This window comes from Anomalospiza imberbis, chromosome Z, assembly GCF_031753505.1.
Source record: "Anomalospiza imberbis isolate Cuckoo-Finch-1a 21T00152 chromosome Z, ASM3175350v1, whole genome shotgun sequence".
Taxonomy (NCBI): domain Eukaryota; kingdom Metazoa; phylum Chordata; class Aves; order Passeriformes; family Viduidae; genus Anomalospiza; species Anomalospiza imberbis.
This window is the reverse complement of record NC_089721.1, coordinates 6,079,860-6,100,854: the sequence shown is the minus strand read 5'-3', so window position 1 is coordinate 6,100,854 and position 20,995 is coordinate 6,079,860. Positions and strand designations below refer to the sequence as shown.

At 38.4% G+C, this 20,995-nt stretch overlaps 1 protein-coding gene across 16 annotated transcripts in view; it reads right to left on the bottom strand.

Annotated features, from left to right (window-relative positions):
- Positions 1-20,995, bottom strand: part of CELF4 (CUGBP Elav-like family member 4) — a 703,272-nt gene that overhangs the window by 601,533 nt on the left and 80,744 nt on the right. For all 16 annotated transcript variants that reach the window (XR_010994515.1, XM_068176591.1, XM_068176598.1 and 13 more), the window contains exon 2: positions 10,654-10,736. Coding sequence is in view for 15 of the 16 variants with exons in the window: in XM_068176591.1 (XP_068032692.1) it covers positions 10,654-10,736 (83 nt within the window). In the remaining variant the exon portion in view is untranslated. The remainder of the gene's footprint in view (positions 1-10,653; positions 10,737-20,995) is intronic.

Here is a 20,995-nt window from a genome sequence, read left to right as displayed (position 1 = left end):
AAGGTGTTAATACCAAGAAAGAGAGGCACCCGTAATGAGGAGATCTGATTACAGTACTATTCAGAAAGTCAGCAGCAATGCCAGATCTGAAGGGTAACTCAAGTTGTCAGTCAGTGTTTCAGTGCTGGAGAGTGAAGAGGTGCTCAGAGAAAGCTGGATTCCCTAAAGTGAGTGAGTTCAACAACAAAACCCTGGCCCAGTGGAAAAAAAAAAAAAAAAAAAAAAAAAAAAAAAAAAAAAAAAAAAAAAAAAAAAGTGACCTTCCAGCTCCCTTGGCAGTATCTATAAAGTGCAAGCACAACTGAAGGGACTCAGCTGTATAAGGCATCTAAAGAAAGAGGACAAGATTCTCATTTGAGCTGCACTGATGTAAAGAAGCATATGGAGTTACTCTGAATTTACATCCAGCCAACAAGAGTACTGAATGACAGCCCCTCCTCACTGAGAAACATAATTCTTAGCTGCACAATGAATATCACATTACATTATCCAAACTGAAATAATTGTAAATACTAAATTTATCTGGACTCATTTGTGCTATCTGCTTAATTGTTGTACTTCACTCAACAAGGACAATGAAATTAGTTTGGACAGGCTCACTTTAGAAACATTATTGTTGTTGTGCTTGGCAGGTTGGATTCAGAGTACTGGTGGAAAAGGTTTAAGGCTTAACTGACTAAAACTGAAAGAGGACTACATAGCAATATTCATAAATTTGGGACCTCTACTGGGACATGAGACACTGTCTTTGAAGGGTGCCACATCTGTACTCTTTGTAGTGCATCCACATTTGTAGAGCTGTAGCTTCCAAAGAAAACCCCATACAATCCCATACAAAGCCCTCAAATAGCATCATTTTCTCAGAAGCTCTGCTTGTTGAATGCTAGCAACACATGCCCAACTTCCCCAGGAGTGTCTCAGCCTCTCCTCTCCCAGGTGAAAGTGTGAGTCATGTCAAGCAATGTGAAGATGCAGTGGCAGAAAAAACAACAAGGTGGGAACAGCAGGCTGCTACCATCAAAACAGGTACCCTGAAAGGTTAGAAAGGTTCACCCTCTGTACATCCCACTCCCTTCCCCTGTGCAGGATAAACACAGGCAGAACAATGAATCCTCAGTTGCTCTGAGGAAGAACAGACAAGAGAGCACAACATGTACAACCCTCTCCTGGGTGTCTTGTTTCTCTTGGACAACATGAGTATGCACTGAAAAACTCACACACACTAAGCCTCATAATTTCAAGAGACATGAGGTTTAGGACAAGCCAACTCAGCAGTCTATATACATGTGGCATCACAAAACATGAAAATGTTCAGTGAGTCTCTCCTTTTGTCTGGACAAAATACGTGCTCTCCCAGGCAGAAGTAGTTGGGAAGCACGGTGTTCCTCCTCAGCAGCTGTAATCTCAACTCATTTCACCAAGCAGGCATTACGGGAACACAGGGTAATGTTTCCTGCAAATCTACAAAGGAGATAAGAGATGGCAAGGACAGACGTGCAGGATGAGATGGGAGGTAGGAGAAAAGGAGAAAGTGATGCTCGGCCAGACAGCAGACATTAGCGTGACTTCACTGAGAAAGGACTCTACAAAATAGCCTAAAAGACAGAAGCAGCACCTTAAATGTTTACCAAAGAACATCTCTACAGTAAGTTAGCCATAAATAAAAAGACCAAGAAAAACTGATTCCAGTTTTACCACCTTGAAAACAAAGTGCTCTTCCACTGATCAAAGCTGTAAATGAAATCAGAAACTCACGCCAGCATGTCTTATCAGCTACATATTTACCGTGCAAAGTCAATATAGTAACATAGAAATTACTGAGCCATTCTAAGAACAAGAGAAAAATAAATTTTCTCCATCTGTTTGAAGGAACAACCTGAGCTTGGAATGGATTAGTTATAGCTGGACAAAACTTGCTTTGCCAAAACCTGCCTACAAAGACAGTGATCAAAACGCTCATTTTTTGCAACATGTCAAAGAAAATATGCACTAGAAAGTAGCAGAGGATTTTAGGATTACATACCTAAGGGGAAAGTAAGAGAGCAACTTCATTCTAGCACCAGAGGATTCATTTGGTGCTGAAAATGAATGCATATCAAGGTCAAAATATGTTACAGAAATCAAAGAAATTTGAATGCACGTTTTTACAAGAAATTGTATTTTAACAAACTGTTTTTTTTTTTTTTAAGGAGTGACATGGTGGGAAGGGGAGGGGAAAAAAGGTATAAGAAGTTCCCATTAAAGAGAAAAATGGGAAATGCACGTTTCTTCTTTGAAAAATAGGTTAGGCTTAATTTTGTCCTTGTACTTACAGAAACTAATCAGAGAGATTTGACATTGCTGGGAACCTGCCAAGTGCAGCAGCTCATACATGCGGTGCCACTGTAAGTCTCTCACTGCAGCTACCCAAAAGAGCAAAATCACTTCAGATACCTGCTTGCCTCAACTGATAGGGCAATCTCATGGTCAGTCACTCCCCACCACTTTCTCCTTGCCAGAGACGGAGTGCAGCGGAAGGGAAACACGGGAGCTAAATGGAGCTCCACGTCAAGTCCTATCACAAGTTACCCGTAAGAGGAGAGATGGGACAGTTTCTGCCACTCCCAAAGCATTCCAGCTCAGATAATTCTTTAAAAGGAGTCCCTAACTTAAAGAACAGTTTTAAGTTTAATGCACAAATCATGCTCTTAGATTATTTAATGCAGGAAACACAGCTTTTTTTTCAAAGGCTCTGCAGCCAGTGGATGGATTTCACAGGGTAAGGCTGGCAGGCTGTCTACTCTGCAACAGAAATGTTTTCAACAAGGATAGATGTTCTTAACCTACATAGCTTAAGTAGCACTATCAGAAATAATGTTTCAGGAAAGATTCAAGTCCTTACTGTAGAATTGCCCACTAGGAATTGCAGTCATGGAATGCAGTTACTCCACAGCATTCAAGTCCATGTTTTTGTGTTTTCATTGCTATTACACAGACTTTTTAAATTAAATTAGGTCAAGACACAGGTCTGTGTGTTTCAAAGATAATGATGTTGATGGCAGACATACACATCTGATCCATCACTCTTGTACATGGTCTTCAACCTTTATATTTAAAAAAAAAAGAAAAGAAATTATTTTATTGTCACTGAGTATCTGAAGGATTTTCAGGGATGTATACACTGCATGAAAAACATCAGGCAGACAATGCTCCCACCAGCATAAGCTATGAGTAGTACAGCCTGGTAAAGCTATAGTATAGGTGGGCATATTACTGCAGGAAGAAATCCAAATCACATAATTATACAGGATCTTCTACTAAATGCTTTACTAGAAACTTACAGTGGCCTTGCAGATCACAATCAGCACAGACTTTGTAGTGCAAGTATGGAAAGTAGGTATTTGTGGAAAGGTTAGCCTATGAACAATGACTCCTGGGCTAGGTAATGTCTCACACTGTGAAAAAATGAAAAGGTAAAGGGTGCCTGTTCTCTTCCTCTGTCTCTCTATGACTGGGAACGTGGGATAAGGAATGACGGTTTACTGCTTGTAAGTTATTCCTGGGTACATCCCATCTTTTCCAAATCAGAAGGGTGGTGCAACTGGCAATCCAAATGCTTAGGGTTCATTAGTATCTGATAGTTAACACTGTTGAAACACTAAGACACCAACCATCTTTAATTCTTACAGTCTGGGGCTGGGACCTCTCTCTAGCAAAAGGGCTGTGGGAGCTACTGAAGGGCCCAGCAGGTGTCAGGGATGCTCAGTGTTTTGTGAGACCACGCATTCGCATGCAAAGATTCTTGGTAAAAATATGTTTCCCCATTTAGAGCTACGGTACTTTTCACGATGACATCATTTCAGCAGTGACAAATATAGCTGAGTCTGCTCTTTCCTACGCCATATAAATCCCTTGACCTCAATCAGATCATTGCTGATTTACACTTGTGTAAATGAAGTCAGGATCCAGCCCATGGTATTCACAAATGTAGGCCAGAGTAAGCATTACTCACAGACAAGAGACAACCCTTCAGAGGAAGGAAAAAAGATCATTTTCATGCAAATATCCTTAATAATAAGGAACAAGAGTTAGAAATAAGAGTATGAATGAAATGCAATCAAGAACTGCTCTGAGATCAGATTTGCTTCTAACTTTATGATGCTGCATCAGCTGCTCTTACAGCAGCTTAAGCCCAAAATTTGACCTACCTGAAACTTGTTATACATAATTTTTCATCAGGAATCTGTGAGCTAACTCAATCCCTAGGCTTGGCTTTGAAGGTAGCTGGAGGTGCTCAGCTACTTGCAGGGTCTAAAAAAAAATTGTTTGCTGTGTTCTATGAAAATGGAAACTTTTTTTTTCCCTGATATCCAGCTTTGCCCTCAAATCGTTACACATTATCTATTTATTTATGCATAAACAGTGGCATTATGGTTTGGAGAATAGGGGTCCTTTGATGGGAGGTAAGCTTGACTAGCCTATGGGAGTTTACTGCTATGCATGTAAATGAGGACATACATACAAATATGCAGAACAGACAAGTGAAAATATACAGCATCTCTTTAAAATGAAATACTTTGATTGCTCCAATCACAAGAAGTTGTAAAACTACCCTGAAGAATTAACAGCCTCAGTACATGCTAACTACATCCATCATAAATTCGTCTTTAGTTTCTGTTATCATATCACTGTCTCTTGGGACCCCCAGTCCTGTCATCATTTGCCCTTTATAATTTATTCAGCTTGTACTTGCCTGAATCCTTTCTACTTATCATTCATCTTTACAGTTGTACATAAAATTAGATTGATCCTCCTATGGCAGTCACGTCAGAGAGAAAAGTTGTCATTGAATAACACATAAAGCAAATGAAGGTCCAGCAAAAGCTTTTGTTGAATAACTTGGAAATCATCCTCTGAGATCCAAAAGGTGTCAAATTAAAAAGACAAGACAATGCTACCCCTATAAATTTTTTTTCCACATCATTTTTCAATTGCCACCAAATCTCAGACAGGACTGGGAAGCCTTTTCCCATTTTGTATCTCAGGCTGAGTGTGGTTAGCCACCAAAAAGGTGATGAATACACCAGTCTCAGCTGAGATAACAGTGTGCATCCAACACACTGGCTCTGTCAGGATGCTGGCACTGTGTTCTTTCTCTGCAAAGCTCTTTGGACTGGGTAGCAGAAAGAGAGTTTACTTTGTATTCTAGAGGCTGCCTTGTAGGGATACAGAAGCCAATCTTTAACTAGTGAAATGGAACTTTAATGTTTACCAAGCAGATAGGACCCAGGTGTTTCATCTCATCTGGTGAACAGAACAGCACTGTCAAACTACAGGGGTTTTTAGCAAATGGAAAGTGCATATAGCTTCCTCTTCCTCTCCTCTGACCTGCTTTATCCAAAGCAAGATCCAAAAGTACTTTTACTGCCTGGTCATTCAGAAGGATGAAACAAGGGGTAAAAAAAATAAATATCACTTTAAGCATGACATTGACATCCAAAAATCTTAAAGGGAGAATTTCTGGAGAATTTCTGAAGGACTGGGTTTTGTGTTTTTCTCTCCTATTTTTTTTCCCAAGACTTTTACCTCAAATCTGGTTTTATTCCTTTTCATCTTCATTTTTAACATCAGAAAACAGACATGTTTCTCCCAAGGGAACAATTAAATGTGTTTTTCTTTCAAAATCTAAAGGGCATGGTGAGCAGGCTGTGTGTTCAGCAGGCTACTTTAATCAATGGAACCCATCCAGCCTACCACTGCTGACCAAATTGCAATTTACATCAGTAGAGAAAAACTTTTGAAATGGGAAGTTGTGGGAATATAATACCATTTTTGGCACAACACAGCATGCAGGGTGATATGTGGTTTAATGGTTTCCTAACAAGCTTTTGGAAAAAGCATTGAAACGTTTAAAAAAAAAAAAAAAAAAAAAAAAAAAAAAAAAAAAAAAAAAAAACCAAAAAACAATAAGACAGTAAAATTTCAAGGCCTGCTTAAACAGTGAAATCCATGCTATATGTGCAGGATTTATGAAGTCTAAAAGACACTTATGTCTCATTTAAGCCCCATGACATGGATTTAAGAGAGGCCAGACCTTGCCAGACCTCCCTCCTCTCGCCTATGTGCAGGTGTCTTTCCTCATATCTACATAAAAATTTAAGTCAGGTAAGACCTGCAATATTGGAAAAACCTTTTTTATTAAAACAAACAAACAAATAAACAAAAGCCCCCAACAAAACAAAACAAAAAAGCAAAAGCCCAACAAAACAAAAACAAACAGAAAACCCCAAGCAATGGACAACTGAAAATAGATGGAGGGTTTTTGTTTCTTTAAAAATGGGTTTAATATGAGGTTTATGAGCTCACCTGTCTTCTAATGTTAAAGATGCATATTTTTGCATATGATGAATAAAACAGAATGTATTTTTTCTAGGTGGCAAAAAGAGACAAAGAATATCAGAACAGTTAGGGAGAAAACTAATTACATTGCACACTGAGAAATTTAGCATACCAGTGGTACCACTCTCTCTTTCAAGAGGAATAGATACAGTAAGAAAACCCAGCCTATTTCCCAGACTGAACAAGCCCTGCAGATTGCTGAGGTTAACAGTTTCGTACATACTTAATTTCATAGTTATTCTTTGCAAGTCTTACAGAAAGGTTTTAACATTATGCAAAGAGACAGTGCCTCCAACCAAGTATACATGGACTGTTCTCTCCCATTGCCTGAGAGAGTCACAAAGAACTAGAGGAAGCAAAATGCTGCTGTGCTTATCATACAAGAGCTCAGTTTATTTGTGCTATAAATAAAAGTAGATCTTGATAGCGTAATTACATTTCTCAGCATTATCCTCTGCCATTCACTTGAGAAAGAAAAAAGAAAGGGGAGAAAAGTTCACTTCACTATAATTTGTAATCAAAATGACTACACTTAAAACATAATTTTATTCCCCTGATTTCATTTCCTGTGGAGCTTTGTGGGGCAAATAGATAATATTATACAAAATCTGCAGGCAGATAATTCTCCCATACATTGCACTGTCATTGTCTAGATCATTTTAACCCCCTAGACTTGCTTTTCTTGGGACCACGGCCTGTGGTTTGATATTGAATTTTATCATTGTGGGATATATCAGCATCAGAAATCCCAGAGGCTAATCAACTTTTACTTTCTCTAATTTCTCTCTTCTGCTCCCCTAAATTACTCTCCCTTGCCTTAATTCACTTTTTATAATGCGAGTTAAAAAAAAAAAAAAAAAGGTGGTTTCCCACTATGAAGGATTAGCACAGATTATGGTGAACAGTGTTAATTATAGGTGAGGAAAAAGAATAGTGCATCTCTCCAATCTGTTCTTGATTTCCCCCGTGTCTGTCTGTCTGGTAATAAGCCTCCTTTAATCTGGCAGTCCCCTTGGTGAAATCAGCGCCATGGACAGCAATATTGATTGCTTCTGAGAAACCATCACAGCTGCTCAACCAAATTACCTTTGATATGTGACCTTTAATGTAATTACTGCAACATCAAAGCATTTCTATAAATTATTAAAGAACTAATATACTTCATCATCCAGCTACTCTATTGTATGTAAAATAAACAATCACAAGTAAACACAAGAATTTGAATTGTCCGACAATCACAAAGTGCTCTTTACACATATATACCACTGTACTACGTTAACCTTCCATTTTAGGCAAAACAATTTCAAACTTTCCAAAATAACCTAATTTACTCATTCAGATGCAGAAGATCCAAATGATAGTTTTATGTTTTACATTCCAGTTGCTTCAAAATATGTGTCATGTTTCCTTCCCACCCAAAAACAAGGTGCCATAAAGACTTTATTAATCAACACATACCTGCTTGGAAGTCTTTTGATTATTCCATAAGATGAGTTTATGTCCTACATATAACATAGAAATATGTGAAACATATTTCTGTCATAGTACAAAGCACATCCAGAAAGTAATTACCGTAAAATATGTGCATGTAGCCACTCCACTAAAAAAAAAGTGATACATAGCTAAGAGGCAAGGCATCTGAATCTGGACAAAACCTCCTCAATGCCTCACCATTTCCATACATTACCATTCTTGTGCATATTATTAAAAATTACTCAGTTCTGTGTTTTATAATACAAAGAATACGAACAGCAATATTGCAAGAGCAAGAAAGTGTACAGTTTACTGGAGAATGGGGAAGGATGACTTAGTCTAGTTCTATTTATTTTTTCCTATACCATACCTGTTAATTGTTTTTGATGCCTCCTCAGTCGAGCTGTTTGTGTCACAGACAGTGGAGTGTCAAGAGATGATGTTATATATGTCTCATTTTGAACTTATGTGAATAAGGACTTAGACCCCTAACCTTAAAAGTGCCTCTTATTTTATGGTGATGAACTATGGTTGATATTTTTGGTGCATGTTATCAAGAACAGTCAGGTAAGTCATAAATAATTCTCTTCTACTCAGATAGGAACCATAAAACAGTATCCAGGCATGATACTTTATCAAGAGACAAGACTGGTTTCCTTAAATAAACTATAGTGACATCATTCAGAGGATGAGTTCAGAAATTTGGCAGAAAGCTGCATGAAGAGGGTTTGCTGGTGGAAAGTAAACCTTTATCCTGAGACAAATAGAACTGGAAATGAAAGGGATGGGAAAATCAGTGTTCAGAACTCTAAGAAACCTGGTTGCTCTTTTAGACAGAGGATTCACTGCTCCCAGCTCAAAGAGATCCTGATGCATCTTCTGGAAGTGTATAAGGAAACAGAAAAAAAAAAAGGCCTTCTAGAGGCAGTGTGGCCAGTATGGAGTATATGTAACAGAAATTGCACTAACCAAGGAAGAAATTGTTTCCCTGTAGTCTAGAAAGAGCTGGTGCAGCCTTTGAAGGAAGTCTTGATCCTAACACAAAAGCTGGTTGAATTTTACCACTGTCCAAGAAAACAGTTTTGACTTAAAGACTTTTGTGATTTGAAGTCTCTAACACAGAGATTAAGATTCAGAACTGTGAATATATAAAGAACTTAGGAAAAAAATCCTAAATTATCACTTGCCCTCCCTCTCCAACACCTGAATCCTCAATCTCACTGACCCACTGTGTTTTTGAAGATATTATCATCATACAATTTCAGAATAAGATTTTAAACTCAAAAGGAAGATAGAGTTCCATTTGCAAGTGAATGATCTCCCTCCTAATGAGAAGTACAAGCAGCCTCAGTGGAAAATCTGGAATTTCAATTATTCTTTTTTAAATACATAACACCTTATTAATCACATCTCTAGTTTGGATAAATACGTATTTTATTTCAATCTATTTCAGAAAATTTCAGTTAAAATGTTGCCTTAAACATCCCTGTTCAATATATTCTCTCATTTTTTTTCTATCTAGTTTTATCATTTGGGAAAGAGAGAAGCAAAAGGAAAATATTGGGAGGGGGAGGAGGAAGAAAAACTGAAATCCCCCCCAAGACTGAAGTTACTTTCAATCTGCTGCTAAGGAGTTTCTAGAAAAAAAAAAATAATTCAGAGGGAGTTGTCAGCGGACAGAAATATTTTTAGGCAATGAAGTATGTATATATTTGCATAAGGTATGGCCTTTTAAGCAAAGATAGATGTAGATGAGCAAGTGCGTGGGCATCTCCATACTGGCAAGGTGGCTTAGAGATAGGTAAATAGACCCAGCATGATGGAAACAAGCAGAGCAGAATCAACACTTTCCTCAGAACACAGAGCAAGGGATGTGTCTTAGATCTGGGGAAAAGGTAGGTTAAAGCTACACAGCAATCAATCATTCAACACCAGCTAATAAAGACAGACTTTTGGATAGATTTCCTCTCAGTTTAGATGCAGCCTGGAACCCCCAGAAGCCCACGCTTAGTTTTGTGGTCACCGGCCCCTGGTTGTTGTGAAACCAGCTCCATTCCAGCTACAGGAGCTCTTGCCTGTCCCCAGTCCACATACTCTGGCTGAATCTAAACAGTCTCTCTCCCTCCCCCGGGTAACCGCTTAACTAGAAACCCATCCCAGCAGGGCAGGTCTTCCCCACATAATGCTGATTCTATTTTTAGTTCTGCTTGTGTTGTCTGAACCTTAGATCTTGCTCATGTGAATAATTTTCCTCATTATCTTGTGTGCGTCTTTCCTCTCTCTCTCTCTTTTCTCCTTGTCTCACCGCCTTTCCAATCTGCTACAGCTGCTTGAATACTAAAGTAACTGAGTCAAACTACTTTGTCATCAGGAATATGTTTTCATTCTGTGATAACTCAATAATGTGATCTGTTTCTTGATTTCTTGCTGCCAAACCTTGCTTCAGAGAAGAAAAGTAGCGAGAGGAAGCACCTGGTGAGGACTTCTAATATTTCACTGTAGTGGTCAGAATCCTAAAGCAGTTCCTCAGCTGAGTTAGGCTGGTAGAATCCAGTCCATTACCAGTTGATTTCTATTTTCCTGACTCCCAATAAGGGCAAAAAGCTTTTAGTTTTGTGCTTGGAAACCATTTGGGTGGATTGGTGGTATCTTGTTTTTATTAGCACAATGCAAATATTGAATCATCCAAACAGAGATTTCTGCTTCCAAATCTGAGATGAGAACACCGTATGTAACCCATTTGAGATTTAAAAGGAAAAAAAAAAGAAAAAAAAAAAGAAAAAGTTATTAGTTTGGACTCACCCCCGGCAGTGTCTTCTGTTCATGCAGTGCGCTCTGGGCCTTTAGAGCAGACTCCCTTTCGCAGTATGTTAGGAAGGCACAGCCTGCAAAGAAAAAGAAACACCTCGGTAACAGCGCTATTTCAAAGAAGATCCTTCTGAAATTGAGACATAGAACAAACCACTTTCCTGTCATCATCCCATTCCCAGTAAATCCCAGTGAATAAAATTCTCTCCTTAGTGTGTCAGTAGTAAAAGTCAAGAAATGAAGCTATCATAGCTTCCTCTGAACCCTGATGGAAAATGAGCAAGTGTACCTGTGAGTGCTTATTTTTCTTTCAACACATGCTTAAGTTTCAGCTACAGAAGGCTGCACAGGATTAGGGATCTCAAAGGTTCCACATGATGGCAAGGTGGGGCATGACATCCCACTCCTGCTCCAGCAGCAGCACTGGGAACAAGGCCGAAAGGCCGAAAGGTCTCATGCCTTTTTTTTTTACTAGATACTTTAAGAAAGGGGCATGCAAGGACTTGGAACTTCCTATTGCAGAGGAAAATTTCTGTTGTCTAGCCTGACCTGCATCAAAAACTCATTGCTCTTTTTGCATCACACCAGAAATCCACCTCCTTGCACTGGCTGCTGCAAGGACTCACTGGCTTCCAGTCATAAATAATCAATCAAAAGCCCAAACAATCACTCCAAAACATCCCTGACCCACAGATCAGGTGGGACACACAGTTCAAGGACTTGAACTTCAGTGATATACTAATGGGTTACATCATGGATTCTTCCAAAGATTAATTTATCAACTACAAAACCTAAAGCCCTGTCAAAGTAGAACCCTTCTGTGCTTTCGTTCCCCACCTCTATGCTTCCCTTCTGGTAAAACTGGTTTATGTTGCAATATCTTACTCCATTAGTGTGTCTGATGTGATCAACTTATTTCTTCTTACTGCAGTATACTGAAAACCTGCCAGTTCCTGCAGCAAAAAATATGCTTGCTATGCAGAAGACATTTTCTCTGAAATTACTACAGAATGTCTCCAGCTCCTTGAAATGGAGGTATCATATCTCTCAAGGTTCAGGCAGCATGTCCCTCAAACTGAGAATGTCTTTCAAGAGCACCACAAGTACAGAGAGACTACCAAAGAAACAAACAAGTCCCACAATGCCATCTTGACCCACTCATCCTCTCCCCAAGAATATTTAAAATACGTAACAGGTGAGTAAACAGTGGACTGTAAACTTCTTTTCAGCTTTGACTGCCACTGTGAGCATTTTGTCCATGCAACATTAATTGTTTTTTCCAAATTGTTTCCTTAGATAATATTACTGAAGAAATACACACTTTAACATGCTGTTAATAGATTAGCACATACAAGAAAATAGGATTTTTTTTCTATAGATTTGCATTTTTTCTCAAAAATATTTCTGTGGAAGTCACTGTACTCCATAATGAAGTTATGATATGGCATGAAATAGAAGAAAAATAACAATTTTTTTCACTATTCTTATCCTCTATTACTTTCTGGAGGTCTTCTTACTTTCTGTTTATTCAAGCCAATCACATTTATTATGTCTCAATAACTGAGATTCAGACAGAGAAGGTGACAATCAAAAAAGGAGACTGAATGTTGTAAAAAGTTTGCATACTTGGAATTATTTTGATTTGTTCCCCTCTAACTTTAAATGGATGAGTTTTCAGTTAGTCTGTATCCACCAAGGAGAGGAAGAAATTATGGCAGAGTGTTTACAACTAGCAGAAGTAATGGATTGAAAAGGATCCTTAAAAGTCACCCATAGCCTGATAATCAAATGGGAAACTATGCTTAAATTTAATTTCAGTGCTAAATCACAGTCTGAGAGCTCTCTGTTTACTAGATACAATAAGAAAGTCTCCCTTCAGCAGCAGACGTGGAGCAGCTGATACAGTCTAATTAGGCACATCATAGCACACTGTTATAGAGATAAACTATGCAGTGTAAAGCTCTCATAATGATAGCTATATTTTTCTCCTCATTGTGATTGCCACGATGACAGTTCAGGGTAACAATGTCCTACTCCTATAGTACCATGACTGTAATTCAGGCGAGTAAGCAGAAGACAACTCTTCTCTGAAGGTGGGTTTTTTCCACCCAAGATCCACCCTGAGTGTGTGTGTGTGTGTGTGTGTGTGGAGGCAAGTTCTCACCAGGAAGAAACCTCCACTAAGTTGTCTCCAAACTTGTTGTCAAAAGTGGTAGAAGTATCAAACTCCCCAAAACAGTACTCAGAATGCATCCAATTATCACTGATATAACAAAAACACTGTTATGAACTAAAAGACTTTGAAATTGAAAAGAAATCTACTCTCTCATATGATCAGACAAAAAACCCCTTCTGTTTTTCAGAGACAAAATGTATGCTCTGTGGAAGTGTTTCTTTTTCCCTTTTCATTCATGCACATGAATTACAATCTATCCCACACATGTTGGGTAAAAAGTAATATTTCTATGAAAAATAATATCTTATTTATTTTAAGTAAGGCTTGGCTTCTTAGAGACAGAAAAAAGTTCCATCCCAGCAGTGGGCAAATGAAATAAAGTAGAGATTAATGTTCATACCAGGCCTCAAACCTGAACTTGAAAAGGACTGCTCATGGGGATTTTTTGTCTTCCCTTTCCTTACCACAAGATTACTCTGTAAGGCACATATGCAGCATTAGCCATCAGCTAAAATAATAAATTTTTTCCACAAGATTACTCTGTAAGGCACATATGCAGCATTAGCCATCAGCTAAAATAATATTTTTTTTCCAAAAACATGAGGCCTTTTATAAAACAATGCTTATCTATGATTCCGTCCTGCAAGAATTTCTTGTGCATGAAGATAAAAGGAAATACTCTTTCTTGCATCATCCTGCCTGCCTCCCTGAAACACCAAAATTGATCTTTACTTTGTCCTGTGATGTTTAAAGGAATGAGAACCTCTTTCAGGTGTCACTTTTCCTAGGCTACCTTTTTCAATGTGCCTACATATGACCCCTCCAAAGGGCTTTTCCTTCCTGGTGCATCTTGCTTAGAAAACACAACACTAGACACTCAGATTAAAACTGTGAAATACAGTATCCTAAACAACTGAGTCTTGAAATAATGTCATATGCTATGTTGGTGGTTTTTTCAGAGAAAAGAAAATGAGAAAAAAAAAAGTGGTTTGTTTTTGTATGGTTTTTTTTTCTCTTCTTTTCATTTTGATTTCCCAGATGGAACAAAATTTTAGAACAATCAGTTTTCCCTGCTGAACCTTACAATTGTATACAGAACCACTTATTTCACTGGAAAAAAAAAATGTTTTTTCATAGTAAACTCCTAAGTAGCTCAACTTAACTGCTCACTTGTCATCAGCTCTTGGTGTGTGACCATGACTTCTGGGTGGAAGGCTTCATATTCCATTACAAAACATTTGCATCATCCATCCCCTTTGAATTGCCCATGTTCAGCAGTATAATGAACATTTCTCAACATATCTCTTAAGTAAAGATAGTGTGAAAGCAATGTATTATTTCTATCCTCCACTTCTATGGGTGGTAATGACTCAGTCAGTACAGTGTTTGTGAATTATATCGGAATTTGAACAAAAATTCTAATTGACAAAGTGAAAATGAATGGCTTGGTCCAAACTGTTCCTAATTTCAATTCCATTTCTCTCCTGCATTCCAGACATATGTCAATCAGCTAAAAAGTGCTGTGTTCAGATTGTATCTTTACAGCTGTTCATTTGCTACCAATGGACAGCTTTTTGGGCAAGCACATAAACATCTGGAAACTCCCACCTGCCTATTAACCTGTTGAACTACAGTCTCTTGAAAGCATGATGACATATCAAGTTGTCTCCTGGGAAACAGGATTCTTAAAGAGATGATGGGAAACAAAAACAAAAGCTTGAGATGGAAAGGAAATTATAAAAGCTCTACTTTAATTTTGCCTCCAGAGAATTCAATAGTGCAAATAATAATTGTATGAGATACAGATGGATAATGATTGTGGTTATGGCAACTTCATACTAAGTCTTCAGAAGATTTTGCACAAGCCTAGGAGGCAAAACTGTCAGGAGACACACTGTGAACTGAACAAAGTAACTCTACCAGCTGAGAGCGAGTCACACAGCCTGAGTTGGAGAAGGCAAAGGCAGGACTTGGGAGAACGGACAACAACCCACTTTAGCAGAAGATCGTGTTTGAGACCATCTAAGCAACCTCAAAATGCACAAGTGCATGGAACCTGATGAGATGAATCCATGGGTCCAGAAGGAACTGCAGGGGAAGGGATTAAGCCACTGTCCATCATGTCTGGGAGACCAGTAAGATACCCACTAATTGGAAAAAAGGAAAAAAAAAAAATCCCTATTTTTAAAAGAGAAACTAGAAAGACCCAGGGAACTACAGGCCATATTGGGTAAGATCATGGAGCAGAGCCTCCTGGACAACATGCTACGTGGAAAATAAGGATGTACTTAGTGACGTTCAAAATGGCTTCCCAAATGGCAAATTGTGCCTGGCAAACTCGTGAGCCTTCTACAGCAGGGTTGTAGCACTGATGGAAAAGGGAAAGCAGCTGACACCATCTACCTGGATTTATGCAAAGCATTTGACACTGTCTCACAAAACATTCTTGTCTCTAAAATGGAGAAAAATTGATTTCAGGGATGAGCCAGTGGAATTGGCTGGATAGCCACACTTCAAGGGTTGCTGCCAATGGCTCAATGTCCAAGTGGAGAACAATGACAAGTGGTGTTCTTGTTTCTCAGGATTTGGTATTTGAACTGGTGCTGTTATGCATCTTTGCTGGCAACATGGACACAGGGTTTCAGTGTGCCTCCAATAGGTTTACCTTGAAACAGAAACTTGTGTGGAGCAAGTCCACCCTCTGGAGGGAGGAGATGCCATCCAGAGGGATCTTGACAGGCTTGAGAGGTGGTTCCATGCAAACTTTGTGATGTTCAACAAGACCAAGTGCAAAGTCTTTAATCCATTTTGGGACAAACTCAAACACAAATACAGACTGAGCAGAGAATGTATTGAGAGAAGTCCTGCCAAGAAGGGCTTGAGAATGTTGGTTGATGTCAGCAATGCACACTGACAGCCCAGAAGGCCAACCATGTCCTGGGCTGCAGCAAAAGAACTGTGTCCATCAAGTTGAGGGAGGTGATTTTCCCCTCTAGTCCACCCTTGTGAGAGTCCACTTGGAGTATTGATTTCATTTACAAACTTACAAAGGATGTGGAGCTGTTGGAGAGAGGCCAGAAGAGACCACAAAGATGATCAGAGGGCCTGGGGCACCTCTCTTGTAAAGACAAGTTGAGAGAGTTGAGTTTGTTGAGCTTGGAGAAAAAAAAGCTCTGGAGATATGTAATTTCAGGAGCTGCAAGAGAGCTGGAGAGGGATTTTTTACAAGGACATGAAGTGATAGAACAAAGGGAAAGATGGCTTAAAACTTGGAAGAGGGTAGATTTGGATCAGACATTAGGAAGAAATCTTTTACTGTGAAGGTGATGAGGCATTGTAACAGCTTGCACAAAGAAGTTGAAGATGCCTCATCCTTGGAAATGTTCAAGGCCAGGTTGGATGAGGCTCGGTGCCTTGGTCTAGCAGAAAGTAGACCTGTCTGTGGCAGGAGAGTTGGAACTAAGTGGTTACACTGAGGATTTGAACCCTAATGCATTGCCTCTCTTGGAACAGTTCTTGGACCTGATGCTCACCTCAGTTACAATTATCCAGAACAGTTAGGATAACCCTAGGGATTGAGAAGGCTGGCTCGAGTGATCTAAGCCAATTTTTAATTCACAAACTTTTGTGACTATAGCGTATGCACTCAACCAGTTATCACAGCTCAGCTGACAGGTGATAACTTCTGAAACTACAGCCTTTCCAATACTTGTGAGTGTAACTAAAATCAGAATCATTGCCCAAAAAAAAAAGATAAAATTTCCACAAGGCTGTCAGGTTTTTTGTCATTTTTTCTTCTTTGAGTCAAATACCTTCTTGCTTTTAGTTACAAATATATTAACAGTGAAGATTTCCTTAATTGGCCTTCCTCTGTTGTGTTATGTTAGAATCTTTCACAGCACATAAACTAGTGAAAAAGAGAGTCTTCTGTAGCAGAAGAAAGGATACAGATCAGCTCTTAGTGTATACTTTTCCTCCTACCATCTTTAGTGTACCTCACACCCTTAAAAGCCCAAAACAGAGAAACCAAGGGCCTTACTCCAGCAGACCACTATGGACTTTCAGAAAGCAAACTGCAATTCAAGCACAACTCTCCAAGACGCTCATGCTGTGTACTGAAAATGGAGGAAACAAGTAATTCTACATACCTGAGGTCATAGGCTAGTGGTCATGCTCCAGCTGAAGAAGACCTACAGTTTTCTAGAGAAGCTGGTTTGAGAGCAAAAAATTTGCATCACTGGGAAAAAAAATAGGAACTCTCAACTGTTCGCAGGTCTGAGCATCTCATTTAGTGATGCCTCAATTTCTCTATGCCCTAATTACCATTGAAAAAATTAGACCAAGATATACGAGTTTTCTGTGGTTGACCAGAGATCTGTGTCCCATTTTCCAGACTCTATGTTTGTGTTTTAAGAGATCTCTTTCTCTGAAAATAAAGAAGTTCATTGCTTCAAAATTCAGAGATCTGTTATATAGAGAAAGATCATGATGCTTAAGAAAACTCTCGTCTTAAAATCAACATCTCAGGTTACGTCTCCCAGCTAGGATTTCAAAGTGAAAAAGAAATCTTTTTTCGCTTTAACTATCCTAGCTCTACATGTCTGGGTTTGAAACAATTCTCATTTGCTCTGTCTACAGTGGACTGCCCAAGGTTTAATCACTTGAGGGTTTCAGAGATTGAGCTGAATTTTCTTGAGGGAGACACAATCAATAAAGACTTTTGGAACTGGAAATGTTTTATCCAATTTCTTCATCTGTTTCTCTCTCAGTGATTAACTACCTTCTGACAAAAGTTAACATCTTTGCTGGTAAAGAACATTCACTTGGCTAGAACTTTCTTTTTCTCCATCTCCCCTGCTGCACAACAACTGAACACTAACTGTTTAGAGAAAAAGATAGGAATAAAATCTTCCCAGATATCAGCTTCCCTGTCAATTATATTGCAAGGCAGATTAACATCCGAAATGCCCTGCTGTGTGGAATGCTAATTTTCTTTTTCCTCTTATGCTATTTTCCATTAACTATTATGATGCTGTAATATTTCTGCTATAGATAACTTGATAGGGTTCTCTGTGTTAAAAGCATACAAAAGACCCACCCATATACATCCAGGAACCAATACTAAAAAGCAAATTAAGAAGCGCAATCTGCAAATGTGGAAGTTAACCATATTTGCAGAATATTAGCTCACTTAAAATGTATTTATGATAGTTCAAAATGAGACATTGATATGCACAGTCTAAATCAGAGTCAGTCCTCAGCGTAAGCATCATTTAATTATATTTAGCAGTGTACAAGCAGACAGCAGAGACTTGAGCATCTGTTAGTATGTGTGTTTCAACAACACAGACAATGGTTTTCTCCTGATTTTTCATAACAAGTATTTTTTAATGAAAGCATCAGTTTTTAAAAGTCAGAATTTCTCATAGAAATTAAAAAAAAAAAATAGTTCACCAAGTTTCTCAGCCCCATGATACCATTTTTGACAAGATTCTACAGCAAGAGTAATTTATTCCAGGACAGGCAGTAGTCTGAGCTCTAATCTGGATCAGCACACAGGGTCTAGAGTGCAGAGCTTTGACACAAAAGAGAAAACTGTCACTGGCAGACCCCCAAAGCTTCATGTTTATTTTTTAAGTAATACCACAGTTACCTTGCCTCCACACCCCTGCAAAACTAGAAGGCTTTTGTTCTGTCAAATTTTCTTCCCCAGGATGGGGAACAGTTTCTGGCTCTGATTCACACATAGATGGTTTTTTCCTGGGGTCTTGAAAGTTTCTTGCAAGGTTGCTTTGAATGATCCTTTGCTGACTGATACACTCAAAACAAGGTGCAGTATGAACCATTGATTTGACATACCATGTACCAGGTCTTGTTTTCTTATAACTGCCAATGTTTCAGCTTTAAATTTCATCCTGAAACTCCAGAGATAATTTTGATCATCCCAGCCAAGTCAACAGAAGCCTCACTGCTCAAGTTTCAGCAATTCTGACTATCCAGAACATTTTCTCCCCTGTATAGGTGTCTAATTTCAATACACACAATAAATGGCCAATGAATAGCCTCCTCATTAAAGAAGTCAGAATGTAGATTACTGGTTAAGGTAGGTGTCTACCACAGAGAGTGCTGGTGTGTCCAATAAGGCCTGGAAATATTTAATGCTTTGTGTGACAGTAAAAAATTTACTTTTAAACAGAGCAGCCTCTTCAATTTCTCATTTGTTGCCTAATACCTGTGTACTCCTTGTAAGGCAAGGTGTACGCTTCCAGGCCCTAATAATCAAACAGTTAAAGCATGCTTTTGATTTAAAATAAGGAAAGACAGACATTCAAGTGAAAATAATAGTCAAGTGCTTTTCTGGACCAAGCAACAATGTTCCCAGTTTCAGAACTCTGTCATTTATAAAAAAGTAATGAACAAACTCTGGAGATCACTCAAGTGAGAATGAGTAGATTCCAGCTTCTACTCCATAATAATGCATCAAGTTTGAGTTAGAGTCCTGATCATCTCTAAGCTTGACTTGCTTCAAACTACCTATTGAAAGAAAATCCAACATAATTATGCTACCCATTTTACATTGGCAGACTCAGAAAAAAAAAAAAAGTAGAAAAAAATCTTAAAATCTTGAAATCTTCAAGATTTCTTGTTTGCAGTGAGGTGATAAAGAAAACGATACAGAAATTGGGGGGGAGTGTCTTTGATTCATTAGTGAAAGGAGAATATAATCCTGCTGTTGAAACAGTAACTCTTAAATTCAGAACGTTATGGGTTAAATCTCCTTAGACTACATGCATTAATTAGACTCTGTACCTGCTGTTCTGGGTCCTGCCTTTTGAGTTCTTTCTATTGTTAGCAGCATATGAATAACTCAGTGGATTTTCTAAAACATTTAGCTCTTTCAGAAACTTTTCCTCCACTTCATTTTGTTTTGATTTTCGGATTCACTTCTTTTAGAGAGACTTCTTCAAGAATGCTCATCTAAGTCTCCAGAGGTTATGCTACTGTTAAACAACAATCACTTTGAATTCCTTGAATCTTAGCAATATAAAGCTAAAGCAAAAACATCTCTAAACTAATTAGACTGCTCTGCTACTTACAGTTTTGTCCAAGCCTTTCTTTTCTGCATCTATATAGAGTGGGTTTGATTTGGAGTTTTTTTTCTCTTTTCTTTTTTATTTTTTTTCTTTTACTGCTCATTATCTTTCACAAGGATGAGGAACAGACATTTCTTGGAAAATAACATCAAGTCTATGTGCGGGAAATTTGCATTAAAAAGTTGGTATTTTCACCCTTAAAAAATGTCAGGCCTGTGCAGCAAACATCTTGTTGATAGCATCATCAAATGATTAGTTATTTATGCTTTTGTCTCAGAAACATGTTAGTAGCTTGTTCTAAATACAGACTTGAATGCTCTCTAAACAACCTCATATTCTTTATTCTCTCAGACAGGGCACGAGTGTCAATATAGATTTCTGACATTTCCAGCTCAAGGTTGAAAGAAAAAGGCACTAAAACAACTGCAAAAAAGAGCTATTATTAGACAACTCCTAGCCCATTCAGAAACAAACTATTGTAATTATCTCTAGAGAGTTATTGCTCTTACCAAATTTGCCAGCCCGCACTTTTCTGATTCAGGAAATTCAGATTCAAAATGGAACCTTAAAATATCACTCAAAATCAGCCTTATTACTCACAGTTATTGAGTCTTTCTCCACACCACATATGCAAGAACCTCTCCGCTAAATTCCACAAGTGTTTGTAAAGTTTGAATTTAGGGAAGTGCATATGAAGCCACCTTAGGATTTTTATGTTACAAAAGCAAATCCAAACCCACAAAAAATGTATTTCCTGATTCCCGCTGATCTAGAAATGAAAATCTTTAAGTAGCAGCTGCTCCTACAAGATGATCACCCTGAGACTAGAAGTCTCCAGAAACTTGTAAGAGTCACAATATGAGCCAGAGAAAACTCTACAATACCAGCTGGCTTCATGAGATTTCTGGAGACAAATTTCAGCTGTCAGAACAATTAACATCCAAGCTCCCATAACCAGATGCTGTTTTCCATATGTTTTGACTTTGAATAGCATCTTCTATCCTCTAAGAGATGTTGGAAGCAAATAAGTATTGTCTCTTATCACCTATTTCTTTCTCTTTATCCT